This window comes from Photinus pyralis, unplaced genomic scaffold (genome assembly GCF_008802855.1).
Source record: "Photinus pyralis isolate 1611_PpyrPB1 unplaced genomic scaffold, Ppyr1.3 Ppyr1.4_LG1, whole genome shotgun sequence".
Taxonomy (NCBI): Eukaryota; Metazoa; Arthropoda; class Insecta; order Coleoptera; family Lampyridae; genus Photinus; species Photinus pyralis.
The window spans coordinates 35,822,749-35,845,660 of NW_022170249.1; the positions used below are offsets into that span (position 1 = coordinate 35,822,749).

A 22,912-nucleotide genomic window follows, 5' to 3' on the forward strand; every position below is an offset into this window, starting at 1 on the left:
AAAAATCAACAAAAATAACTATGAATCGTAATTTCGTGATTCCACCGATATCAAAACTTTTCTGTGCGATTAGTCTTACGTCTTATAATTTTATTTTGTAAAATGTATGTATTTATGTAAAAAAAAAACCGGGAAAAGCAAAACTTTGATATAACCAAAAACAAATTGTTTCTCAAATTGAATGGAAGTGTTGGTTTAAAAAATATTGTTGGGTATTTGTGTTATGATCTATTTTCAATTCCTTTTATTTACCTTCAGATGTCAGTAGCGAAGCTCTATCCCTACCTGCAGAGCTCAATGAGGTATTTGAGGGCATGGACTTTGATTCGGATGATAGCATCAAAGATCCTAATTTCGAAGCAGAAAGTGATGAGGACGTTGCACGAGACGAACATTACATTGTCCAGGAACCAGCGCAACATCACAAGACAAAGGGACTTAAGGGAGATACCAGAAAGAAAAGGGAAGATAGAAAAAAGAGAAGAAATGCCGGCGAGGATTACATCACAAAAAAGAATAAAACAGTAGCGGCTAGGAAAATGAAAGAATTAAAACAATGTAGAAATAAATGTGCTGAAAAGTATAGTGATGACGATCGATTTTCACTATTCAAAGATTTGTGGGCATTTGGTGACTATGATAAAAGAGCAGCCTACATTGGCAGCCTAGTTCAGCTACAACCGAAAAAAACTACACGTATTCGAACTTCCGATCCTCAGAAATCCCGAACAAGGACTGAGTCGCCATTGTACTATTTCAGCATCAATGGAGTATTACAACGTACGTGCAAGCAATGTTTTGTAAATACTTACGATATCAGCAACAAATTTGTTGAAACTGTAATAAAGAAAAAAAAGATGAAAAAGCTCTCCGGAATAATTAGGGAGGATATGAGAGGAGCACACAATAACAGAAAAAGAATTTCTGAAGAAGACAAAGAACAAGCGCGTAATCATATTTTGTCAGTACCTGCATATGAGAGTCACTACACGAGAAAACGGTCTTCAAAAAAGTATTTGCCCTCATACTACACCTTAGCTAGTTTATATGAAGCTTACAAACAAAAATTCCCTGAAAAACCCATCAATCGTAAATGTTATGAAACTATATTCCACGACCTCAACATTAAGATAAAAAAGCCCAAAAAAGACACGTGTGGAACATGTGACAAACTAAACATGAAAATCAAGATGAGCAAAACTGAAGAGGAAAAACGACTCAGTCAAGAAGAACTTGCATCTCATCATGCGACCGCAGATAAAGGATATTCTTCGAAAAGCAGAGATAGAGAACTAACAAAATCAGATCCCACAAAGAAAACTATTTGCTTTGATTTACAACAGTGTCTTCCCACTCCAGATTTGCAGAGTGGTGAATCTTTCTATAAACGTCTTCTATGGACATTCGATCTCACAATACACGACTGTGATGAAAGCCAAGCCTACTGCTATTTGTGGTATGAATCGTTGGCGAAACGTGGGGCCAATGAAATTGGATCATGCTTATACAAATATTTGTCCAACGATTTAGATGCGAATGTGGATCACATTATAATGTACTCGGACTCGTGTGGCGGACAAAATAAAAATAGTTTTATTTCGGCTACGTTCTTTGTGGTTCTCCAAAATTTAAATAATCTCAAAACAATCGACCACAAATTTTTACTGCCTGGTCACACGCACATGGAATGTGACACTGACCATAGTATGATAGAAAAACAAAAGAAAAGATATCACCTCCAGATTGAGCATCCCCATGACTGGGCGCAGCTTATTAGGCAAGTAGGAAAAAAGAAACCTTTTAAATGTACGGAAATGGTATCTACGGATTTTTTGGATTTTGCTTCATTATTTGGAGAAACGCTCACTAACAGGAAACAAAACATGGGGGAAAAACTTAACTGGAGGGAAGTTCGTTGGATACGTTACACAAAAGGCGAGAAAACGGTATTCTACAAAACAACATTAAACGAAAATGAAGACTTTAAATCAATAAGTTTTGAAAAACGGGGAAAAGCTAATATGGTGTTGGAACCGAAGGTGGCATATGATAGGCCAGTTCCTATATCTACCGAAAAGAAAAAACATCTTGTGGAGCTTCTTCCGTATATTTCCGAGTCTATCAGAAACTTTTACTTAACGCTTCCAACAAACGAACAAGAAGCTGATGTATACCCGGATGCATCCGATGATGAAGATGATTAAAAACATTTTTTATTTCTTTTGTATTTGATAATTACTCTGTTTCTTTTTTAAATAAAAGTTTGTAATCTTTTTTATGTGTTTTACGTTTAAGTTTTTATACTGTGAGATTATTTTAAAAAATTTGGTTGAAAGGTGGTAACTAAGCTAAGTCAGAAAGAAGCTGTGAAAAATGAGTTAAGTCCTCAAGAAGTCCTTAGGGCATAAAGTAAAATTCAGTTTGACGTCGAATTTACTATAAATAAACATAATGCACGAAATCAATATTAAAATCATTCATGAAAACGCCACGTCAGAAGCATTTGAAGTCTAGTCAGAATTTAAACGCAAGTTTTCTCAAAAGCCGCTTCTTTGACTTATCACTTTTTCACGCGCAGTAGCGATATATATATAGTGTTTTTTATTAGGCCGCAGTTGGACGGCATTTATTTACTCTGGAAAGAAGTTTATTTCCCATTTTTATGGGATCGTTGTTTTAGTTCAATTAATGCTCGGCCGGAGTTAATTAAGAAACTTAAGTCTGGGAAAATCGAATCCGTAATTAAAATTTTAAATGTAATAAATTTTGTCTTGTTATTGTTAAATTCGTGGAAGTTAGCAGAGTGCACGCGCTTTGCACAAGTGTTACTTTAGATAAGGAAACGTTTAGTTGTTTAAGAGCGAATTTCATAGGAATTTTGGCGTGTACTCGTAAAAGTGCCAGTCTAAGTTGATTTACGATCGGTAATAGTTTTATTTATGCAATTATGTTATTGATCCGCGGAGTCGACCGTTTAGTTTTATCGGCTCCGAAATTCAAATTTTATATGGAAAAGCGTCGCAACGAGATTTGACGATGGGTGGCGTATAAATGGTTTGAACAGCGAAGAGAAGGCGCTTATTGTACCGTTTCGCGAAGTCTACGTGTTGTCTTACGTGAAAATTTTTGGAAAGTTTATTGTAGCGGCGTTTGCTAAAGTTCCGCCAGTTTATTCATCGTTTATTGTTATTTGAAAGTCCGGGAACGTTTGAATTACGCCGGCATCGAGGAGTTTAAGAAGGTCTTTGGAAGGAGTTTGTTGAAGGGAAACGAGCGGTACAATAACGCCATTTTAGCAGCGAGACTTCGTTTGCATTGTATTTTACATTGTCTGGACATGGCGGAACGTTTGTTTAACTCCAGCATCGCCGAGGAGCTGTTGGAGTAGCTGTACAGTGTCAGCACATACCTGGGGTTGTGTTTGTGTTTTTGTGTGCATCAGTCGTTTGTGCATTTGTAAAAAGGATTAGCTTGTACACAGATCGTGAGTACTGTCATTTTTGTTTTAATTTAATTGTAAGAATCGCCGTCTAAGACGGTTTTGTGTTTCAATTCGTGTTAAGTTATTATTTTCAGATTTTGTGCATTTAGCTTTGTAAATTTTATTGTCATTTATTATTTGTGTGTCAAAGTAAAGGTCAACGATTCGAGTTTCTCAAATTTTAAGTTTTCTTTTTTTATCCCGAGTGTGAAACGAGTTTGGTAACGTAAAAAGGTTTGGATCATCGGTGGGACTTAAATTTCATTCCAGAAGTCAGTTAACAAGGGTTTATTTTATTTGGAATTTAAGGGAGGTGGTAGCCACCGACCTGGCGAGGTTGCTACCCCTAGTCCGGACGAAAAAAAGGGTAGTCGGACTCATTTTACGGGCCCTGAGATTTATGTTTTATTGTGTTTCAAAGAGTTTTAGTGAAATTGAGCTAGCAAGGGTAAGTTGTGTGGGTAGTTTCAGTGTGTTAGGAAGTTTTCATATATATATAAGAAGACTACATCTCACTAAGGCATGTTAAGTTTCCCGGAGTTAACTCCGCTCTACTCGTAAAACGACATTTTCGATTTAGTACTGGTTCAACCCAGAGATATAGATGTGGGGAGATGTGTGTCAACATGCGTAAATAGTCAGATTTTGAATGTCGCCATCTTCTAAGTATATGCTACGGGGACTTGTTAAAAACTACATACAATGTGCTTTCAAAAAGTTCCCGTGCGTTTCCTTACACGTTGAACAAGTATATTATGTTGCCTATATCACAATGCATCGATACATTCCCTAGTTGTGAAACTACCTACAATGTTAATAATTAGTCCAAGAACTGAAGCGTCAAGACCACAAACATGAAACGTCATACGTTCGCTAATTTGGTTCTTGAGAAGTTGGAAACTGGTTGACAATTATACTTTATTGGTGGTTAAACAGTATCAATTTGTTTAGTTCTCTTCGAACCGCAGAACCTTGTATTTTTTCTGTGTACTTTTTCGCCAAATTAAAAAACCTTATTCTACAATACGAAAAAATGATATTTTTGATCAGTAAAAACCCGTGATTCTCGTCACAAATATTAAATTCTAGAAAATGATCACGCAAACTAGGAAATAACGTGTACAGTTCTTGGTAAAATTTTTGTGCAATGGCGGTGACAAAATATTCCATGAAACCTTTTTCATTTGGAATTTTGTTTCCAGTTGAATGTTTCTAATTGCAATCTCTACTTTTGTGCAAATTTTCACAATTGCAATTGATGGTACATATAAGCCTCTTGCAATTTAAAGAAATATTAGTTAAATAAGGACTTTTCAAACATCTGACTATACCTCTGTTTTTAAAGGAAATTAGAGAATAGGAACCTTTTGTAATGTCTTCCTGCGATTTACATGCCAGCACACATTGTTCACATTTATGTCGAGTTTTTTTTTATCTTAATTGCATATCCACATATAAGTGACAACATTTGATATGATTTCACTTAGGTCAATTGTTTCACTGCACACATAATCATGATGGAGTATTTGATCTTTTGGCTCAAAAGCATAATTATATTTTCGGTACAATGATACATCTATTGCTTGTTCAGAATGTGTGGCAGTGCTTGGTACACTTAGAACAGTGGTGGCGCCTAACACTTTACAATTCCCGGAGCCCTGGTTAATTTTGGTGTGGAGCAATAATCTCCTCATTGTTCTCATAAATTGTAAGCAAGATGGGTTATTGTTCCATCCATTTTTACTTCTGAAATATGATTCAAATTAAACGTGGACTATTACTTTCCAGGATGGTTTCTTAACTGCTTGATGTAGCCAAGTCAAGAAACTCTTACATTAATACTTGCCTTATTGAGCAAATAGTTATTTGTTTCATTAGTACAAAAAATGTCAGTTTTCGGTACGAGGACGATAGTTGCTGGACGGCGCGTTACTTGTGAAGTGAAATGATTTGGTGTATCTGATGGGTCACCTGCTGCTTCCTTTATAGAGAGATCTAGTGTATTATTACCAATAATAACTTCACCTCCTAAGATATTTTGGTAGCACTTCTTCACTACTGTAAAATGCTCCAGTTTTTTTAACTTTCTGAGATCAAAAAGTAATAGTAAAATGGCGTTTTATAAATGTATTAATAAATGCTTTTTTCTACAACTGTTAAAAAAACCTGTCATTTTCTGACGGATTTCGAAACGCGAAGTACTAGATTTTGAAACGGTTAATTAATAAGTAAGGTTGCTATTGACAACGTGCGCGAAATCGTCAACAGTGAAAAAAAGTATTTCGCGCACGTGACAAAGTTGAACAGCAAATTTAATTAACAATCGGTTCAGTTGTAGAAAAAATATTGTATATAACGCTAGCGCGATGTTATTTCGCGCATTTGACTGATATTTTGACTCGGCTTCGCCTCGTCAAAATACCTTCAGTCTCAATGCGCGAAATTGAACTTCGCGCTCTTGTTATATAAATAACTATTGTATCCTTACAAACATTTTTTTGTTTTATAATTTTTTTTTTTTTTTTAAATATATAAGGTCTAATTTTTTTTTAAAGGAACAAATTGTTTAATGAAAATAATAGAACAAGAACAAATTACATATAAGAACGGGGTTTTAAAACATAATAAATTTCAATTTATAATTATTATATATAGGTAGTATTATGTTATGACAGTGTTCATGATAATTATATAATAATGTTTTTAAGGTTACGTCTGAGTGCAATATGCTTTAGACAGCAATAATATCGAAAAGAAAACATTAATAAATTAATTTTATAAACGTTTCACATAGCGCTAATAAAACAGTTTTATAGATGTTCGCAAAGGAACAAACTAGTATCAGATAACACCAGTATAAATCTATTATGAAACAAATTTGTTCGGTAAGCTAAAATGTCGTATAAAGTTTTCGTGTAAACGTTTATAAAATAATTATTATTATTATAATTTGTCTTAAAACTGTTTTGTATTTTTGCGCAAAGAACGTTCTTACGACTCCCTTATAAAACAATATTGCATAAAGCAATTATATAATAAAATAGCACGAACAGTTAGGAATTATAAAATATCTTTGCTAGTTGGGTTGTTTATCGCGAGAGTTCTCTGGTCTTTCTTATGTTGTAAACCACGCGCAAGTTATTCATTCTGCAGCGCTTCCTTGTGGACGCGGAATAACACTAATTTAGTTTGGCATGATATATCTATAGTATATTTAAATCTGTGCTAGTACATAAGAGATGGGCGCTTCTATTTTTAGTACATATGCAATTATGAACTAGTGCTACTCTAATATGCGGTCTAACATAGCAGGACTCAATATATTCACGATACATATTGTGAATATATAGGAACAAGGTACAAGAAAAAATGCTTTTACCCAAAATCGTCCTGAAACCTTTTTCATGCCTACTTTCAGAGCAGAGCAGACTACGTCTCCTGTCGCTTGTCACTTTACTGGCCGCACCGCCACTTTACCAGCCGCATTTGTGAATGTCTATAATGACTCCTGTCATCACTAACAGATCGACATTAATCAAAAGTTCTATATAAAAATTGAAATTTTATATTATTGAAATACGATTTCGTGTAAAATTCAATCATCATATATATATATATATATATATATATATATATATATATATATTATATATATATATATATATATATATATATATGTATAGGTAATTCGCTGTCACTTCACAGTTAAACATATGACGACCCGACTTCACTCACTACTTGTGAATTTTATTTATATATCTTTGCATTTCTCTGTTGAGGGGACCCCATGTAATCCAAATTTCAAGAGAGGGGAAAGCATTTTTGCAAAAAAAATCGTATATTAATAACAGTTAAACTAAATGCGTTGTTACTTCACGGGATATATATTTTGTTAGTTACTTGTCGGACGAAGTCACTTCATGCAGTGTTGCATCATTTGTGAAGTCGGAAGGTACGATTAATTCCCATTTTCTGATATATGCGGTTGGCTCATATTACATTCTATGATTACATTATATTACTATTATTATTACGCCAAAATCCACAAAAACCATATTGTTTGCTGATGATGACAGCATTGTAGTTAACTGAAGTTATCTAATGTATTTATGCATTATGTAAGCTAACTTATTTAATTCATTCCCTCGAAACATTTTCAATGAAACATTGAAAATGTATGAAGCAAAAATTAACGCTTATTTTGTTTTTGTTTTGATTTTAGGGCGTCGAAATCATGGTCATAATAAAACAAAATTTTGTATTTTAGGTTAACTCTATCTAGAAAGGTAAGTACTTTCTTTGTATATTACTGAACTTTCTTATCTAACATCTTTCATTTCCAGATGCAGTTATTCCCGGAACATTTGATATCCACCGCATTCCACCAAAAGGCGTTGCATATTGTATGTCTCACTAATTTAAACGGTATTAATAATACAAACCAATTTCTAATAAGAATGAAATGTATGAAGCAAAAATTAACGCTTATTTTGTTTTTGTTTTGATTTTAGGGCGTCGAAATCATGGTCATAATAAAACAAAATTTTGTATTTTAGGTTAACTCTATCTAGAAAGGTAAGTACTTTCTTTGTATATTACTGAACTTTCTTATCTAACATCTCTCATTTCCAGATGCAGTTATTCCCGGAACATTTGATATCCACCGCATTCCACCAAAAGGCGTTGCATATTGTTATGTCTCACTAATTTAATCGGTATTAATAATACAAAGCAATTTCTAATAAGAAATATATTTAAAGTATCAAAATATTACATGCATGTACCTACGTCTATTATTGTATATACAGTGTGTTCAAAAGATCGTGTTAAGCATGGGGATCTCGGAAACGGTAAAAGATACAGATTCGGTTAAATAGGAGAAAATGTTTAGCACAAAAATATTGGTTAACCGGTACATTAACAGTTTAAAAAATTTTATTCGTTTGGGCCCCCTAGCGGAAAAACTAATATTTTCCGTTTTCATCTTTTCCCTGTAACTTTTTTATTTGAAGAGATACCTTCAAAATTCTTTGGCATTATTAAGGCACTTTTTTACGCAGATTAATAATAATTTATTAGATTTTCAATACCTTTCCAAGTTTCGGTGTTATAACCCAAACTTATATTTTTTTAAATGTAAATAATAGGCGGCTATGGCATCAATCGAAAGTGCTCTCAATTTCCTTTCTAACGATACCATGGTTGAGATAATTTTGAAGGTATCTCTTCAAATAAAAAAGTTACAGGGAAAAGATGAAAACGGAAAATATTAGTTTTTCCGCTATGGGGCCCAAACGAATAAAATTTTTTAAACTGTTAATGTACCGGTTAACCAATATTTTTGTGCTAAACATTTTCTCCCATTTAACCGAATCTGTATCTTTTACCGTTTCCGAGATCCCCATGCTTAACACGATCTTTTGGACATACTATATATTATATAAGTGCAGTGATTATAAAACTTAACCAAAAACAAGATAGTTTTTAAGTAGTTGTTTTTATTAAATGTTGCAATTTGGATTTCACTTGCGCTGGAGATCTTTTACTACCCATCTTCTTAATGAAATCTAAGATTTGTTGTTGGGGTGGATAGATTTTCTTTTTAATAAAATTTCCGAACGTTTTTGATACCTGATTTATTTCATGTGCGGTCCAACCTAAAAAAATGCACCTTAAAAGTTTGAATTCATTAAAAAGGAAACCTTACTCTTTTTTGTATTTTTTGTTTTTTTGGTTCTTGCTCATCTGTATCAGAGTCCAAATCTAAAAGTCAATTTTATAAAAATTCAAAACCAAAAAATACCTTGTTTGTAAGAAATTGTATGATTTGTTACATAATAAGGAATACCTATTCAAAATCAATGCTGTTACGTTGTTAAATGTACTACACAGTACCGCGTCACTGACACGGAATCTTTTTTGATAGTACTATCTAATAATAAAATGTATGATCACCTTGAACACTGCAAGTTCGATTATGATGTAAATTAATAGATCTGGGAGCTAGATCTTTTTTTGGTGTCGCTCCCTCGTCAATGAAGTCCGAAGCAGTGGACGTGGAAGCAATGTCTTTTTTTGATTTCTCTCCCTCATCAATAAAATCCGTAGCAGCGGATGTAGAACCAATACTTTCTTTTCTTGGCATGGCACGTTCTAAAAAGTTATAAAAATTGCACTGAAAGAATGTTGCTAAACATTTTGTTACCTTCAACATTTTCTTCAGCGTATTCTGTATTTTCGTCAAATTCGATCTGAGATAATGTTTTTCCCTTAAATTCTGTAGGTAAGGATCCTTTTTCCATCATAAGTAGCAATTTTGAAACTTTGGCAGTTTGGTATATGTCCACTGGCAGTCTACATACGGTAAGTATATAATACAATACAACAAATTTTAAATGTCCACTTACTCATAGAAATCGGCATGCGTTTTTTCCGTGTGACCCATAAATTTGGAAAACTGAGCAATATCTTCTTTTGACAGATTTAATATTTGTGTGACCGTGGCAATGTGTTTTCTTAATTTGTTACTAGAAATTGCTTCGGGATACTCTAATTTAATTTTGCTACAAAGGTATCTTATTGCAACGTCCCCCTGACCCCACTTAATTTTGCTCTGTGGTATCGCAAAAACATACTCATTTTTCTCCAACATGTATTTTTTACGGTGTTCTAATAATACGTTAATATATTTTTCTAATGTTTCCGGCAATAATATTACAACTTGCCTTGAACCTTTGCCACTATTTACTATTCGTCTATACTTAGCTGTCAAAGCCTTTTCTGATTCTGTTAGGGCAGATTCAAAATCTTTCATACTAGATTTATTTTGTCTCATATAATCTTGTATTTTCAGATACTGTACATCACCAATACGTCTGCGATTAAAAAGTATTAAAAGTGACAGGGAACATTGAACTAATAGTTTATACGTATGTATGTCATCGATATGATTTACAAACTTTTTAACGCAATCTTCTGCCATTTTCAGTACTTCTTCTCTAAATATCTTTATATCATTGACTAGCGGCACAAGAAGCGGTTTATTCCATTTTTTTTCTTGCAAATCTTTATTTGCCAAACTCGAAATTTCAGTGTTCCATCTTGATATTAGTAGCTTTTTAAATTTTTTAATTTCTTGTAATAACAGTTCGGTTTCGCTTTCTGATTGGCAAGTAAATCCAGGGCTTTCCTTTAATACGAGATGAGTACATTCGTCACATATGTCTTTTAAATATGTTCCTAAATGCATGGCAAGGCTTGGAGCTTTGAATAATTTATTTGTTGGGTTATACCCAGTAATTTTTCTCGTAGCTGCCAAAAAATGATCGAAATTTTTTGGTTTTAAAATATCTTTTAAACAGCATTTAGAATCGTTAACAATTTCCCGATACGCAATTAGTAGACGCGAAAGTTCACGCATCCTAGAGCTGCAAGCATACTCTTTGCGTTCCCTTTTATGTTTTTTTAGATACGATTCTCCAAAATTGGCGATAAGAAGATCTTTCTTTGCTACTAAGGATATCTCATCCCCTTTCATGATAGAAAATACCTAAAAAAATAGATTGGGGAATAAATAGACACTTACTTTTTTAATTTTGCAAATGGGTGAGTATAAGTACTTAATAAATAAAAGCTAAGGGGTTAAGATCTAAAGGCGTTTCCATAAAGAAAGTAGATTGAGGGATAGACGAATTGACAAAGAGTGCACAATAGCTATTTTTAAAATTTTTTTTTGAAAAATGCACGCAAGTATGAAAAATTATGTAAGAAGGTTAAAAAGGATTCCTATATATTCAGTTTTGCAATGCAATAAGTAATACTTACCAGTTCCTTTACATTTAATCTTGAGATTACGTTTGTGGTATCCATGGCACACGCAATTGCAGTTTGGGAGTTAGTAATATAATAATTTCGTCCATTGCTAGATAACTCTTTTCTACTGTTTTGCATAACACATAACTTCGAGTGGCGTTTTAGATACTCTTTTTGAAAAACTCCTTTGCAGTATATGCAAGGGTAATATGTCAAAGAATTTTTTTTTATTGTTTCGCGATATGGACAAATCACGCCTTCAATATACTGATCAAAGTTAGTATGATTCCTAAACAAACTGAAAGCTTGTCTCCTTTCTTTACTTTTGCGAGGATACTGTAACATCTTTTTGACTTCGTTTTCATCTCTATGGTGCGATTCCAAATGCCTTGCGAAATTTTTTGTGGCAATTTTGCATTTGCAATATTTACATAAAACTTGCTTTTTGTCATTGACATTTCTTTTCTGAAAATAAAAATTGTAAAATTGAAGATTTATCTACATAAAATTAAAAAGTAAATCTATTAAATAGAAAAAAATGCCACTGACTTGTTTTATTAGTTCATCAATGTTGAACACTCGACTTTGCGCTTCTGTATTGGAAAAATGATCGTTTTTACTTTTCGCTTTATCCTTTATTTTTTCCTTAGATTTTCTAGGAATAAAATTTTCTTTTTCAGTTTCCATTATGTCTATAACTTCGTTTTCGGAATCCTTGGTAGCAGAAGACTGGGAGCTTTCTGACGTCAAATCACTTTCACACACGTAGTCTCTATCTCGGCTATCATCGGAATCTCCAGAAATATATTTATGCTGATCAGTGTTTGTGTTTATATTGTTTTCTATTGGGTGCAATTGCAAAGAGGCAGATAAAGTCTTAAAGAAAATCAATTTAAGAGTAAACATCTAAATGCGTCCAATTTAAAAAATTATACCAAAAAAAAAATGTGCATAGCACATACTTACATCATATTCCGTTCCTGTGTTAATATCGACTATATTGTTCGTTACCAAAATAGAATCTCCAGAAATGTAGTTAAAATGATCAGTGTTTGGAGTTATATTGTTTTGCATTGAGTGACATTGGGATAAACCAAGCAAAATCTTAAAGCAGTTTAAGAGTAAACTTCTCAATACGTCGAATTGGAATATTTTTCTTTAGTCCAGGAATAATAGGTTGAAACTCGGACATGAAAGGAGATAAGCCAAATAAGCTTTAAATTATGACATTTTAGTAATTTTGTTATCAGGAGTCAGTTTTAGTGAAAAATATTTAAATAAAAAAAAAGAAATGTCCTAATTTGAACCTTATCATGAAACTCCACTTGGATTTTCGGGGAGTTTTTTCTCTATATTCTGTACTGCATCAGAACACTGTATTGCAATTTTAAGCTTATCCCCTCTCCTGTTCGGATGCACCTTCAAACTTTTGCAATGTTCCTGGGCTAACATACAAATTAATTGTATATACTCACATCAAATTCGGTTCCTGTGTTAGTATCGAGGTTTGTATCAACAATATTGTTTGTTCCAAAACTAGGATTTATAGTATCGGATTTATCTATATCACCAGTAAGTATTGGAGATATTTTATTTGTCTTACTTCGACGCCGGTCAATGCAAAATGGCGATGAATGCTTTAGGTAATTAATTTTTAATTGAAATAACTGGTATTTTATACGATATATATTCATTACCTCACTAGTTAGGGTATTGCTAGGTGTTCCGGATATAAGACTGCAATCACAGCTTTTGAGTTCACAACAGCCACTTTGTATGCGAATTTCGTCATTGATTTCAGGTATATTAACGTCAGCTCCTAATTCTGGAGAAGAATTACTTTTATTATCATTTGTTGTTTGTGTATTTTTAGGTGGTTCTAAAGGAACAGCAGCATCTAAATGAAAACTATTTTCGATCCAATCCTACAATAACAACAAGTTTTTAATAAAAAATTGTTCAAAACCCACACGTAGGTGTTACAGTCACTCACATTGTCAGAAAACTGACAATGTGCAATTTAGACAAAATTGTTGTGAAAACAGTTAATACGCTAAAGGTGGGTTTATAGCTATCCGTTTGTACGTCACCGTTGGTCCGTTACCCAATAAGGAGACAGTAAATTTTTAAATTTAAAATTTTACTGTCTCCTTATTGGTTAACGGACCAACGGAGACGTACAAACGGATAGCTATAAATCCACCTTAAGGGAGTTAGCGCGAATACTACACCAACCGCTTAACAAAATAATATCAACTTACTCTAGTTATATCCATTTTGTCAGTATTCCTAGCCGGTGGTAAATATTGCTTAGAAATTCCCTAAAAAAACAAGTGAAGTTAATGAACAAACAATCAATACCATTAACAAGTGGGTAAGTAGGTATGAAGATGGTTAAAAGATAAAAATGAAATTAAAACAAGTGGTAAAGTTTCCGCACATATAAATCCACCTTAAGGGAGTTAGCGCGAATACTACACCAACCGCTTAACAAAATAATATCAACTTACTCTAGTTATTTCCATTTTGTCAGTATTCCTAGCCGGTGGTAAATATTGCTTAGAAATTCCCTAAAAAAACAAGTGAAGTTAATGAACAAACAATCAATACCATTAACAAGTGGGTAAGTAGGTATGAAGATGGTTAAAAGATAAAAATGAAATTAAAACAAGTGGTAAAGTTTCCGCACATGTACCAACAACGATAGCGCATTTTTCATACGTGGTTTGGTACCTTGCCCCGGCAGATAAAAAGATAGCAATGCTCATGCGCATTTCAAATTTTTGTTAACGACATTAATTTTGCTTTTAATCGAGGTGCCTATAGACAAAATATCATTGAAGTACCTTAATAAATAAAAAAGTTAGCAATGGGCATGCGCATTTCAATTTTTTTAGCGGCATTAATTTTGCTTTTATTTCAGGTGCCTACATCCAAAATATCATTGAAGTACCTTAATAAATAAAAAAGTTTGCATTGCGCATGCGCATTTGAAATTTTTGTTAACGGCATTAATTTTGATTTTATTCCAGGTAACTATACACAAAATTATATTAAAATACGTTCATTAATAAAAAAAAAGTTAGCATTGCGCATGCATATATGGTAAATAAATATAGTTGTTCCAAATGATGACCAACATCGGAACAGCACAAAATTTAGTTTGGGCCCATCGAACCAGTGCGTTTTGCCGTTTCCATAGTGAAATTAGTGAATACATGATACTTTTTATCAAATTTGCGCATCATCTCGATGTTTTTTGGCAAACTCATTTTTTGCTGCACTAATCGGATACTACTATCTATCAAACGAGACATTAACGAGTTTTCTAGCACTTTCCAGTGCTGAGATCTCGGCCTTCTCTTGGACGGACGGACGGAAAAACGCCCGTAATAGCGCATTTTTTTTTCTTTGAAAAATGCGCTAAAAAGTACATTGAAAAATAGACGAACAGATGGACAAAGTGCGGCCATAAATGGGTACCTAAGTGTGAAAAAAGGCTAAGGGATTAAGACAACAAAAGACCTATCCGGTTAGACAAAGCGTGAATAATATAGCTTCTTTTAAAATTTGTTTATGTAAAATGAGTAAGTGGTAGGACTTGTACATTTAAATGGAAATCGCGCCAGCACCACATGAGCCTTCTAATTGCTTTATCTATTTCAATAAAACGATTTATCACTTGAAAGAAGAGATTATGTAGATGATAATAAGGATAATTAATAGACACATAAAGTAAACAATGTCTTATAATAAGCAAACATAAAATTTTTTTACGCGATTCTTTGACCACAATTATTTACCTATTTCAAACCAAACTCAAAATGAACCGCAAGTTACCTTAAGATCTCCTACAGACTCTCCTCTTGCAAATGGTGTATCATGTATTAAGATACCTTGAGGTTTTCGAAAAATTTGCTCATTTTTTTGCAGGCGAGATTTCCCATTTAAATGAGAGAACTCGACCACTACTCAACGCCCACCTTAAAATTAAAATTAAAAGACATGAAACAAAATATAACCAAAAACTTAAAATTAGATAGCTGACATCTCAAAAACTTACCATTGCTTTGTGAAAAATTTTCTTCGTTCTGGAATTCATGTTTTCAAAGACCAAATGTATAAAAAAGAACGTAAAAATGTGCACGTCTTCACTTCACGCTAACGGTTTGAGAATAAATGCGTCGTTGTCAAATGTCCTACTCTCGATGAAGTGACTTCACGGAAAATTTCGCTAAATACGCGTTGAAGTGATTTCGTGTGGTCCGTAATTTATCATATATACGACAGTGGCGACTTCGATATACGCCACAACTAAAAAAGATTTTTTTTGGTACCAAGTTGGCGATGTGACTTCAAACTTCGGTTTCGGCAAATGTCGGATAATGGTGTTTAGTGACGTCATGGCGCGAAAACAACGCAAAACGTTGTCACTTCACATTCTTGAAGTGACAACGTCGTATATGAAGTGACTTCGAATTGTGCGTGCCTATTTTTGAAGTGACAACGTATTGTGTATATATATATATACAATGGTTCCTACCTAGCCCCCATCCCTTTTTCCTCCCCTAGATTATTGTTTCCCCTCAAAAAAAACCCAACGCAAAGAGTTTGCCTTTATTATCATTTATTGAGTCACATTGTTGTTATATAGTTTGTTTTAAATCCCAGGCGGATTTAAATAATATGTTATGCTTCCTTTAATTAGTGTTTCGTATTTCTCCTATAATAAAAATTATATATATATATATACTTATATTTGTATTGTTATATATATATATATATATATATATATATGTCACGGCAAAGAAGCGACTTGTTTCTACACTTACATCTATTTGTTTTGCACTTTTTTATTACAGTGACACCTAGTATATCCCTGGCCGCCTGTTAGAGATTGTGCAGATGCCACTTGTCGCAGTGAAATTTCTTTATTCGGAACAGAATCAACATTCAAAAATTTTTCTGGACACAATGCTAATTCACTTCTACAGTACAACCGCTTCAAAATTCCCCTGTCAGTAGCAACTTTGTAAAACCCGTCCTCTGATTTTAAAACAACACCAATAATGCTTCTTGGATCGCCGCGGCCCCTATCTACGTCAGGAACATGAATTTTTACATTATCTCCAACATTTATTGCTGCAAACTTTGCTTCTGACATTTTTAACATTTTAGATCCTTGAATCTTCAAATTTTCATACGCACTTTTTCGTTTATTTTTTATCTGTTCTTGAATATTTTTAATTACTTTAATATTTTCGTTGTTGCTTATTAAATCTTGTTCCTCGGTGAATGTGTTCATTACGTTTACGATTTGTACGTCTTCAAGGTTATTTGATTCAATTTCAATATCATCTGAGTTAGATGCTTCCATTTGATTAACATCTGTATAATCGGTATCAGCAATTTCTTGTTCTGTAGTTCTTGATGAATCGGTTTGCAAATCACTTTCAGCTCTTTCCAAGTCTTCTTCTGTTTTAAGGGAAGCAATTATTTCTTTGGGAAAGCACGAATCACTGAGACCTAGTTTTGCTTTGCAACCAAATAGTGCTTCGTATGGACTTTGACGTATTCCACTATGGTACGCCCGATTTTTCATAGATTGTATAAACCGCAAACCTTCAGCCCAGTGAGTATTGTTCTTACTTTGCATCCAAGTTGTTAACATATTTTGCACATCTTGATTTGCCCGTTCCACTGATCCTTGGCTGTGGCTGTGGGGTGGTTTTCCGTGGACAATTTTTAATTCTGGCCACATATCGGTAAGTTCGAAAATTACACGATTGGCGAACTCGCGACCATTGTCTGATTGCAGAACGTTCGGGGCACCAATCACGGTAAAAATATCAAGTAAAACGTATGCAACTTCTGATGCTGTCTTTGACTTTAAAGCTCTTAGAAAAAGAAACTTTGTTAGATGGTCTTGGTAATTTAGAATATATTTGAATTCTCCATCTGCGTTTGACTGCATATCGATCAGATCTACCTGACACCTTGAATTCAGTTGCTTAAATAGCATCGGCTTGGAAACCAAACCCTTTTGCGGCATTGATTGTTTCTGTTGGCAAGGTTTACATAAAGTTAAATATGTCATTATTATTTCTTTGGTGATATTCTTGTATTTTCGCTGCAGTTCTTTTAACATCCTAGTGCGCCCACCATGTCCAATACTCAAATGGGTTTCGTGAAGAACATCAAATAATTCATCTTTTTCCAAGTAGTATAAAATTGTAGCGTCATCCGTGGTAAAAGGCTGAATGAGTTTTGTCTTGCCATCTACGGTAATAACGTCAAATCTAGCCAATCGACGATAATCTAATGGCTGTTTTTTAATTTGATTTTGGCTGCTTTTACTTCTTCAATTAATCGACAGTAAACGTCGTGGGTAAAAATTTTTGTGCTATCAGCTGAAAAGAACAACACATATTTATTCATAGCATATTTAATTTTTTTTCGTTTTACTACATTTTTAAGTATAGTTACAATTATTTGAAAGTGTCTTATTTTCCTCTTTCCTTGCTTTACAAAACAATCATATCTATTAAAATGCAACACCATCAAATACGAACGTACAACAACCACAACACGATATTATCTAATAAAGTTAGGTTATGAAATTATGTTAACTTGTTTGGGCGCAAAGAAAGTTATGTACTACATTTCTTAACTAAGAGAGTCTGTATATTAGAATTAAACTTCTCTTTCATATTCTCCATTACGTTTTACTAATCTCGGAAATCGACCGAATGACGCACAAACACTAAGAGTAAGTAACACATGCGAACAGGAACAGATGTTAGCAGTGTGTAACGGGTTCGCCCCTCATTTCTAGAAAAGGCCGTCTTGTTAACGTTATTACTCATAATGGCTGGCCTATATCCGAAATAGAATATGCGGTAACATAATTTCGGGTTTTGACACTATAAATTAGCCATTTCGGGTACTGCCCAGTCATTATTAATAAAGCCCTGTTTCGAGCTTGGGCCGTAACACATATATACTATATACAGTGAGTTTTTTTTTAATGCGAACATAGGGGTTTGCATGCAATGTAATTTCCCTATGTTCGATTTTTAAAAAAACACATCAATCTATGAGGTGTGCGCGGTTCACATTCCCAAATCGCGCAACTTGTGTGACTATGAACAGCAACTCTATAGTCGTTATGATGAAGAGCGCTCGGTAAGATTTTTTAAATAAGCCACGTGAGGCCATAGCAACTTTAGGATACATTTTTCTTAAACTTACGAAAACTTGACTTCACATGGCACGCCCTGACATCACAATTCATTGTGAACCAACCTTCAATTATTTGTAGGTCATCTGCACCTGGTATTGTACTAATTTGATCTATTCAATACATAAATGAAGAAAATAAGAAAATAAATACCGAAAACAACTACAATAAATGTTCGAAGTGTCCTCCTTGAGCATAATCAATAACCTAACCGATTTCGTAATTAAATTGGACGGCGGTATTTTTAAAAATATGACAGCTGTCAATTGTATCTACTACTCATTTGAACTACTCAATAGATTGATGTGTTTTTTTTAAAATCGAACATAGGGAAATTACATTGCATGCAAACTCCTCTGTTCGCATTTAAAAAAAATTAAGTATATACAGGGTGATTCCTGTAGTACCTGCCACCGTTTGGGAGCGTGTAGGTGGTGCGTAGGGGAGTATTTTGATATAGGACACTTGGGGTCGGAAATCTAAAATAAGGGTGCCAGAGCCAAATTTACCATCTGGAATTTCGCGCCTGTAGGTAGGCAACCCAACCGGCCGGCGGTGCACACGGAGCGATCTCAGGCGGCGATGTGTGGCTGACACTTGATCAGAATTTTGTTTAAACCCACGAAATCCCGTCTGCAACGACGCGTATTAAGTGAATAAACACTATGGCACGTTTTACTAACACGGAATACGCGGACATGCACTTCATGTACGGATTGGCAAATGGTAACGCACGAGCTGCACGACGAGCGTACGCTGAGCGGTATCCAAACCGTCAATTACCCTGCAGACAGGTCTTTCAAGAAGTTCACTTCCGACTGTGCGAGACAGGGCAATTGCAGGTAAGCTGACGGAGGCTTAACTTTACACACAGATTCGTGATGCACATCGATACTTGGGTTATTTAAGCACCCATTTCGAAAAGTTTGTTTGTTTACACCGACCTCCTCCTATTTCGCAGCCCACTAGCGCCCGTGTGCACCGCCGGCCGGTTGGGTTGCCAACCTACAGGCGCGAAATTCCAGAAGGTAAATTTGGCTCTGGCACCCTTATTTTAGATTTCCGACCCCAAGTGTCCTATATCAAAATACTCCCCTACGCACCACCTACACGCTCCCAAACGGTGGCAGGTACTATAGGAATCACCCTGTATTTCAAAATACACTGAATAACGCTTCTGCTGGCCGTAAACGATTAGAAACCAAAGAAGACATAGATACACTTGTAAACGTTTACACTGCAAACATAATAGAAAGTGTAAAAATAGCAACAAACACCAAAACCAAAAACATCAGACAAAAACAGCATACCCCAGCTTATATTATGGCTCATAAAAATGAAGAGCACAACAAGAATAGACTACCAAAGAAATAAAAATCCACAAACCAAAACACTTTTAAACAACTTGACGCACAAGATTAAACGAGAATTAGACAAAATTCGACTTAAATCGTATCAAAAATATATACAGGAATTCGAACCCAATGACCCACAGATGTGGAAAGCGACAAAAAAATCCTTAATCAACACGAAATCATGCCACCAATAACAATGGATAATAATCAGAAATACTCAACAGATGAAGAAAAATGCCACATTAGTCACCATCTGGAGAAAGTATTTACCCCAAACTATAGCAACAGTAATCACCATAATACAGTCACAAACTACATTGAAACACACGTACCTATTCCTGATCAAATTAAACCCACGTCACCCTCTGAACTTAAGCTATTTATCAACAACCTACCATTAAAGAAAAGTCCCGGTCATGACCTTATTCCTAATATAGTCCTAAAACACCTACCTAACAAATTCCTAGCTTTTCTGGCATCACTCATCAATGCCTGTCTCCGATTAGGGTATTTTCCGGAATCCTGGAAACATGCTAATATTTTAGTATTCCATAAACCTGGAAAAGATAAAAAGAAACCCCAAAGCTACCAACCAATAAGTCTGCTAACAACAATGTCTAAACTGCTCGAAAAAATCATTTACGATCGAATTCAAACTAGTATGGAAGATAATGTGCTTCCCACTTTCCAATTTGGATTTAGAAAACACCACAGTACTATACACCAACTACTTAGATTAACTGAGATGATTGAGGAAAGTTTTGAAAATAAACAATATGCTGCGGCCTGTTTCTTGGATATTGCCCAGGCTTTTGATAAAGTATGGATAGAGGAACTTCAATATAAGCTTTTACTACTAAAACTACCAAATTACATAAAAGCCATACTCCTATCATTTCTTGACAACAGAACCTTCTCAGTAAAAATTAATTCGAAATTATCAAAAAAGAAGGATATAAAAGCCGGAGTTCCACAAGGAAGCATCCTCGGGCCACTCCTCTTTAACATCTATATGAGAGACATTCCCTCTAACCTTTCTTCAGTGGCGATGTTCGCAGATGATACTGTCTTAATTATACAAGATTCGGACATCCACGAAGCAGTACGCAGACTACAAAAAGCAGTAGACAACACATGCAAATGGTTCGATAAGTGGAACACAACAATTAATGCTGACAAATGTGTCACTGTTTTTACACTGAGGCAAATCAAAAACATCGAGAACATTGCTATTAATGGAAAACCCATACAATGGAACCCAAGAGATCAAGCCGTCAAATATTTAGGAGTATATCTCGATACTCGCTTAACATGGAGCTACCATATTAATAAAAAGCTAACTCAAGCACATATAAGACTAATTAACCTATATCCCTTAATCAATCGCAGGTCATCTCTTAAAAACAAGTGTTCGCTACTCTTATTTACCTCACTGATACGACCAATAATCTGCTATGGGTGCCAAGTATGGAGAAATACTTCAAAGACCAACCTAAAAAATTACAGAAACTCCAAAATAAAGTGACACGAGTGATATTAAACGCGCCGTGGTTTGTAAGAAACGATCAAATACACAACGAACTAAAAATTCCTACAATACACGATTTTATAAAAGAAAGTGTTATAAAATTTAAACAAAACATGCACTTGTGCAAAAGTGCTGGTGAATACAACATCGGAAAAATAAACATTTACAAAAGACTAAAAAGGAAAATGTCACAAGACATGTACTTATAATATACGTATAATTACATAAAATTCACTATTAACTTATTGTAAGTAGCTATATAGTTATGTTTGTTTTTCTTTAGTACCATAAGTTATTGATCCTGTGTATAACAACTATTTAGTTGTTGATCCGGTATAAAAATTAATTAAAAAAAAAAAAGATACGAAAGGACAAATTTAAGTAAAGGTTTTTAAAATTAAAAGCAATTTCATCTTTAGAAATTAAGACGTTCCGTTAAGTCAATCACTTTCGAAAGATGTCACTTTATAGATATGTAAATTTCGATAAATATCCTTTTACATTAGCCACAAGGTCAAGTAATTGACATCTGCAAAATTCTCGTCAACGAAAACATTCAAGAGCTCAACTATTGCCGAAAATTGAAAAATTAAAAGGCACCATTAAAAATCTTCGAAAGCAACTTCTGCACAAAGACAGAATGTTGTAAAAAATTACCGCTAACAGAACCACATTAGAAGTGCTTAAGAAGAAACCGAACGAGCTACACACTTTAATCAATATGTGCTTGTTTCACAAGCCTAAACAGGCATACTCAAGAAGCGAACAGAAACTATCCTTGGGGCTATTCTATAAGTCCCCTTCAGCTTAGGTACCTATATTTAAGAGATGCAATAAAAGTACCCATAAAAAGCTGGTTACAATTTTATAAAAATAATAAAAAACGGTGTCCGTCTTAAAGCACTACATCGACAACTATTTGAGCAAGAACGTCCGCGCTCTATATATTTTTACAGATAACTGTGCCGGGCAGAACAAGATAACGTGATAATTCATTTTTTTTGTCGATGGTTAAAAACGGATTTTTATCCAAAATTGTCCACCATGTGCTCGAACCAGGCCACAGCTTCTTGCCATGTGACAGGGATTTTGGAAAAATCGAGAAAGAAAAGCGCAGAAAGGAATTGCTTTCCACTCCAGACGAATGGTATTCACTGGTCGAGAAATGTGGGAAAAATTTTGTTGTGCAGCGGGTTACCAAAGAAATGATTTTTGATTACAAAACATTCCTTCAGCCATTTTTCAAAAAAACCGTTTCGGTGAATAAAATCCCGTTTACCGTATCGAAATACAAAAATTTCGTGTATAGCAGTGAACATCCAAATCAAGTCTTTGTAACAGAAAGCCACTGCTTGGACTCCATACGGGGATTCACTCTCGTGACTTTAACCAAGCTCCGAGGGCTTATTTCGAAAACCTACTTATAAAGTACAAGCAATATGACAGTATCATGCTGATAGTGCAAAAATACGTTCCCCAAGTAGCCCAATCACTTT

General features: G+C 34.4%; 1 protein-coding gene and 1 long non-coding RNA gene across 2 annotated transcripts; one reads left to right on the top strand and one right to left on the bottom strand.

Annotated features, from left to right (window-relative positions):
- Positions 1-7,199: 7,199 nt before the first annotated feature.
- On the top strand, positions 7,200-8,387 carry LOC116169254. Its single transcript, XR_004144912.1, has 3 exons — positions 7,200-7,767; positions 7,825-8,056; positions 8,114-8,387. It is a non-coding gene; the product is annotated as an uncharacterized LOC116169254 (long non-coding RNA).
- Positions 8,259-15,793, bottom strand: LOC116169207. The gene is made up of 13 exons (XM_031485238.1): positions 15,357-15,793; positions 13,804-13,863; positions 13,555-13,614; positions 12,991-13,218; positions 12,769-12,930; positions 12,260-12,397; positions 11,843-12,169; positions 11,306-11,758; positions 9,889-11,030; positions 9,687-9,835; positions 9,437-9,634; positions 9,189-9,244; positions 8,259-9,138 (listed from the first exon to the last, which is right to left on the bottom strand). The coding sequence occupies exons 1-13, from the start codon at positions 15,393-15,395 to the stop codon at positions 9,118-9,120; spliced, it is 3,033 nt and encodes a 1,010-aa protein (XP_031341098.1). The 5' UTR covers positions 15,396-15,793; the 3' UTR covers positions 8,259-9,117.
- Positions 15,794-22,912: the final 7,119 nt, after the last annotated feature.

Excerpts from the sequence above, each read along its gene's own strand:
- LOC116169207 (XM_031485238.1), bottom strand. The coding sequence starts at position 15,395 with ATGAATTCCAGAACGAAGAAAATTTTTCACAAAGCAATG. Across the intron at positions 13,864-15,356 it reads AAATTTTTCACAAAGCAATG|GGAATTTCTAAGCAATATTT; the intron begins GTAAGTTTTTGA and ends TTGTTTTTTTAG. Across the intron at positions 11,031-11,305 it reads GATTAAATGTAAAGGAACTG|GTATTTTCTATCATGAAAGG; the intron begins GTAAGTATTACT and ends CTATTTTTTTAG.